At 28.6% G+C, this 6,175-nt stretch overlaps 1 protein-coding gene across 1 annotated transcript; it reads left to right on the top strand.

Moving 5' to 3' along the window:
• The first annotated feature begins 3,131 nt into the window (after nt 1-3,131).
• On the top strand, nt 3,132-4,220 carry LOC110650069 (metalloendoproteinase 3-MMP-like). The gene has a single exon (XM_021804867.2). The coding sequence runs from the start codon at nt 3,192-3,194 to the stop codon at nt 4,116-4,118; it is 927 nt and encodes a 308-aa protein (XP_021660559.1). The 5' UTR covers nt 3,132-3,191; the 3' UTR covers nt 4,119-4,220.
• The last annotated feature ends 1,955 nt before the right edge of the window (nt 4,221-6,175 follow it).

A 6,175-nucleotide genomic window follows, 5' to 3' on the forward strand; every position in this document is an offset into this window, starting at 1 on the left:
TAAGGGTCTAGCATCAAGAGAGGGGGATTATGGTCCGAGCCAACATCCTCGAGATGATGAATCATAGCATTAGGATAATGGAAAAACCATTGAGCCAATGCAAGACCTTAATCTATCTGTTCTTAGAGAAGTACCTTTGTACTATTTCAAATAATTAAAAGAAAAATAAGAAACAATTATTGTCAAGTGTTGTGTTATTTCCCATCATGATGAGTAAATAATACTTTGAAGGCAATTGGGTAATAATTTAATGATTAAAAGTTTTGCCACATAATGTAAAAAATAATTATTTTATTTTTTAAAAAATTAAATTAATTAATTTGACCATTTTTTTCTATGTTCAAGTTCCATATTATTAATATCTCATATTGGTTTGGGATAGGAATAATGTTTCTTTATAAGATCATAGGTATTTCTCCTCCTTTAATTAACTTTCAAAAATGAAATAGACTCGATCTATTTTTTTAACACATATCCTTCTCAAAGCCTCCTTAGTTTGCATAAAGAACTTTTTGTTTTCTCAAAGGATACAACCATAAAAATAAATCACATTAAGCCAAAAGTGAATTATACCTCAAGAAAATCAAAGCAGAAGTGAGGTGCAACTTCCTTACAATTTTAATTTATCGAGTTTTCTAATCAATAATGATTTCCATTTTAATCTCGATTCAATTTAACTTTAGGTAATTCATTGATTGAAATAATTTATCTTTTTTTTTAAATATATCATTTTAATTAAATCACATTGTTAAATTAAATTCGTTGACGTGCTTTAAGGTTTAAAAAGAGAAGGAGACTCTCTCAAATGATTTCAATTAGAATAAACCGATTAACTATTGACTAATTCTGATTTCATATTTAATTGAATCAATTCTGATTCAATTTTTAACCCAGCTCAATTCTTGACCATATCTGTATAAGATTATGAAATATTTTAATAGAATATAAAATTTAGTTTGGTACATAATTTTGTTCCACTTGTGGAATTGAAGTACACAACTTTGAAATGTAGAAGGCTGCATATTAATTAGTCAATTAACATGTTGATACATATAAAATTCCAAGTTCTTGAATTTTAATAAGATGATATAACTTTTTTTAAGTTATATTTAATACTATAATAGATATAAATATATATCATGTATCATTTCATAATTAAATATTTTTTTATAAATAATTATATTTTATATAACTTAATTATATCACAATTTTAAATAAATACTCCCTCCATCTTTGAATAATAGGCTCACTTTTCATTTTTATTTGTCTCAAAATATAGGTCAATTTCAATTTTAATATTATAATTTACTTTTTTTAAAGCCAATTAATTTACTAAATATGTTCCTATTTAGTAAAATTTATTAATTTCAAAAAATAAATATAACGCCATTTATTTAGTTTTTAATAAGTAGACGGCATATTAAAAAAATACAAAATAAAATTTATTGCATTAATTTTATTCACTTCATCTCTTTAAACTTTGTGAAAATAGAAAGAAAGTATATTTTTGTGAGACAGAAGGAACAACTATTACTATATTAATTTAAAGAATTACCATAATAAAAGTTAATATATTTATAATATTATAAAACACAACAATTACTATTAAATGAATTAACTCATAAATCTGTTCAATAATACAGTTTATAAATGTGTATTTAATGAATCTGTTCATGAGCTACCTTGTGAGTCTATTAAACCTATAAATTAAGTTTAAATTTAACTTATTTTAAAAATGGGCTAAGTTAAACGTTTTAACTCATTTACAGCAAACAAACTTTTTTTAATTATATTATTTATTTATGTCTTTTAGTATATGCTATTAATAAAGTATATTATTAAATTTCTTTTTCAAAGTATATATATTTTATATTTAAAATATAATAAAATATACTATTATTAATGTGTCTTTTCTATAATTTATTTCAATATTTAAAAAATAATTATTTTAAAATATTTATATGTTATCTTAATTATGTAACAGAAATGAGTTTTTTTTTTAATTTTTTACATGTAGTGCTCATTTACGTGATAATTATCAGGAACATAATTCATTCTAGAATCAATCATCATTATACTCGTGTATTGTAACTGTTATTAATGAAACAATTATACCTAACTTTTTTTTAATATGATTAAAATAAATTAAAATTATTTTATATTGAATAAAATTTAAGAATAATTATATACTTCTTTTTATTGCAAGTTGCCTTATATATATATATATATATATATATATATATATATATATATATATATGCAAGTTGTACAATCACATGCTACTCTTCCATTTTCATAGGAAATGTTATTCATGAAATAACAGTAATTGTTACCTAACTTTTTGTTGCAAATTGCAAATTTTAAATTAAATAAATAAACAAATAGAGAAAGAAAAAGAATGAGAATATATATGGTATCGCCGTACTGTATGAAAGTTGACATAAAAAATAATGATAATATAAAATATTAGAAAATATGTTTTATTAATTTAAAAAATTATTATATAATTTTAAAATGTGCCATCAAAGTATAATATTAAATCTTTAAATAAATTTTATAAATTCAAAAGCAATATGAATGAAAAATTGTGAAAAAAAAATGAAATTTTTATTTAGATGTAATTTATGATAAATTTAATATATAAATATATAAAATTTATTAAATTTTATATATTCCGTGTCTTAAAATTGACATAAAATTTTTTGAAACTTTTCATTAAAATGTGAAATCATCAGGTCTATAGCTTTTGTTTTATATTTGGAATTTTGTAAAATTTTTGGAATTGAAAAGACTTATTATAATCAAAATTACGGTGAGCTATTAGCTAGGATTCTTCCTAGAGTCACCCTTTCGTATTAAAATATTCCCAAAGACTCAAACTATAATGTACTACTATAAGGTGAGAAACGGTCCACTTAGGTTGCTTTTCTTCGTCTTCATCTTATTCTTCTCCTTCGTTTTTCCACGCCTTTTGAATGATTCATCAGTTTATACTATACCACCATTCATGAGTCGTAATGCTGGTCAGTTTCCTTTAATTTAATTAATTAATGGAAGACTGACTCTTTTGAATCATGAGCCATATGGAACTATGACAGAAGACTGACCTGTTCTCCTCAGCTTATAAATAGGCACAAGAGCTTTGAGTTCTTGCAAACCCAAAAAGCTCAAGCTCAAGTTTAGTCACAATCATGGCTTCCAAAGCTTTTCCCATCTTCTTTTTCACTCTCATTGTGCTCATATCCCTCATTCCTCATGCAGCTTTAGCAAACTCTAATGATGAAAAATCATCTCCATTTGATTTCCTTAAGCATCTTGAAGGATGTCATAAGGGTGACAAGCTCAAAGGCATCCACGAGCTCAAAACCTACCTCGAACATTTTGGTTACTTGAACTATAAAAACCAGTCTCAAGCCAATAATGATGATTTTGACAACCTGTTAGAGTCTGCTCTTAAAACATACCAGCTTAATTACCATTTGAAGGTCACTGGATCCTTGGATTCCCAAACTGTGTCCAAGATGATGATGCCTCGATGTGGGGTGCCAGACATCGTCAATGGCACCACTCGGATGACTTCCGGCAAGAAAAACCAACGCCATAGCTCTACCTCTTTCCATACAGTCTCTCACTATACATTCTTTCGGGGAAGTCCCAAATGGCCAGCTTCTAAGTACAGTCTTACCTATGGGTTTCTTCCCCGAACCCCATCCCGAGCCATGGATCCTGTTGCTAGAGCTTTCCAAACATGGGCTGCCAACACACATTTCAGGTTCGCGAGGGTACAAGATTATACAACTGCCGATATCAAAATCGGGTTTCACAGAGGTAACCATGGGGATGGGAGTTCTTTCGATGGACGTGGTGGAATTCTGGCTCATGCTTTTGCACCACAAGATGGACGATTCCACTATGATGCAGATGAGACATGGGCAGTGGGTGCAACCCAAGGTGCATACGACTTGGAGACTGTTGCCTTGCATGAGATAGGGCACCTACTTGGTCTTGGGCATAGCTCAGTGGAAGGAGCTATTATGTTCTCGAGTATTTCTTCTGGATCAACTAAGGGTCTCCATAGTGATGATATCCAAGGGATTCGTGCTCTATATAACGTTTGACTCCTTTTTTGCACTAAATAAGGGTCGGATAGCCCATTTCTCTACCTGAGTTTTCCTTTTTAAAATTTCAGAAATATGTATGTATGGTGTCTATTTTGAATACTCCTGCTCTAATCAATAATTAGAATCTAATCAATAATTAGAATGTTTCTTTTAAGTACTCAAATATAAATTAAATTGCAATGAAATGTAAGTTTTTGTTTTCTCTCAAGGTAGTATTCTTTTTAGATTATATATCCAACTAGGTTGCTTATTTGGAAATTTTAGGTTCAATTTAATGAATAATAATAATAATAATAATAATAATAATAATAATAATAATAATAATAATAATAATAATAATAATTAATTTTTAATTTTATTGTTCTAGATTTAAATCCCTAATTTAATTTATAAACATCAATATCTCACTTATTTGATCATGTCACAAGCGCCAACTCCATTCTAAGTTATTCATCAAGAGGAAAGAAAACCACACATATGTCGTGAGCCATAAAATTCCACACCTTAATAGTGATACATCAATTAACATGTTATTTTTTGTGGCTTGAATTTTGGATGTCTTTATGGACCCGAATTGTAATCAAACCAAAAAACTTTGTGCTGCAATCCGATTGAGATAAAAACTGAAATCTGAGTGATTGTATCTTGCTCTTTTTTATCATAGTGGAACTTTTTTTTATCTCATTTTGCCATTAGACATAGACCTTACGGTTGAACCACGTTAAATCCTGTATTATTCTTCTTCTCTTTTTTATACTATGAGATTATGCAATTTGTGTCTGTGCCTTATATTTGCGTGCCTGTTAAAACATATCACTATAAAAAAACTAAGAGTTTCTATAATAGATTTTTTGATGTTAGTAATTATTTAAATTATTGGTAGGATTTCAAAAGAATTAGCTGCGGTGTTTAATTTAAGTGAAAAAAAAGCCTTTCTATGACAATTTTCTAATGAATATGTGACGAATAACTAAAGCAGTCAACAATGGATTATTTGTTGTCACTAATCGATCAAAAGTTAAAACATATATCCTTAAATGTTTGAGAAGCATTTTTACCCAAAAATTTCCTTACGCTTGCTCTCTCTCCCACCCAACATTCTTTCCCATCATTCTGCCATTCATTTAGCCTAACACCATCACTGTGATCGTCGAAGCAGTCACCATCTTAAACCATAGTTGTCCCTTCCTCGATAATATCCTCTTTTTTTTGCTATAGGTGGGCTTTAATCTTCCATTCCCCTGTGATTTTGTGTAATTCTAGCTATTTAACTGTAACACTCCTATATTCGGTAGTGCGTTCTACTGTTCCAGTGACCAGTGTCTGTCCGGATAGCTAGAATGCCTGGAACTACATTTAAATGTTAGTGAGGAGACATGAAATGATGAAATAAATAAAAAGAAAATACAAGAGAAATTAAGGAAAAATAAAAGATAAAAAATGAAACTAAATTAAACGAGCCACATGGCATGATGGGTGACCACTGGGAAAGTTATCGCAGCAATAGCAACCCAGATCATGGAACCCTCGAAATTAAATTTCGAGACATAAGTAAAGGCTTATTGAGGTATAATTGACATTAGAAATATAAAAAAATTAATAAATTAATACAAAGAAAAACAAGAAATCAAGAAAACGATAAAAATCGGTGTTACCGAAAAATCAGGAATGCAACCCGAAGAAGGGCATTTTGGTCATTTGATACCTAGAGTCACCTTTTTGACCTCAATGTCCATAAAAATGAGTGATATCACACTTTGAAAATGTCATGAAAATTAAAAATGAGGTACATAATATAAATAGTGAAAGATTGAGGGTATAATTGCAATTTAAGGGACTTTGGATTAATTAATCTTTTAATTAACATTAGTGCTCCACTAAGTGTGATTTAGTGGACCTATATAAGCCAAAAGTGGGCAGATTTAACTTCATCTTCCTCATACCTTCACATTGCCGAATTCAATTGTTCCCAAAACCTCCATTTTCATCCCAAGCAAAATCTTCCATTCACCTATGATTAAGCCATAGAATCATCAAGTCTTCTTCATTAAAGT

Source organism: Hevea brasiliensis, chromosome 15 (assembly GCF_030052815.1).
Source record: "Hevea brasiliensis isolate MT/VB/25A 57/8 chromosome 15, ASM3005281v1, whole genome shotgun sequence".
NCBI lineage: Eukaryota > Viridiplantae > Streptophyta > Magnoliopsida > Malpighiales > Euphorbiaceae > Hevea > Hevea brasiliensis.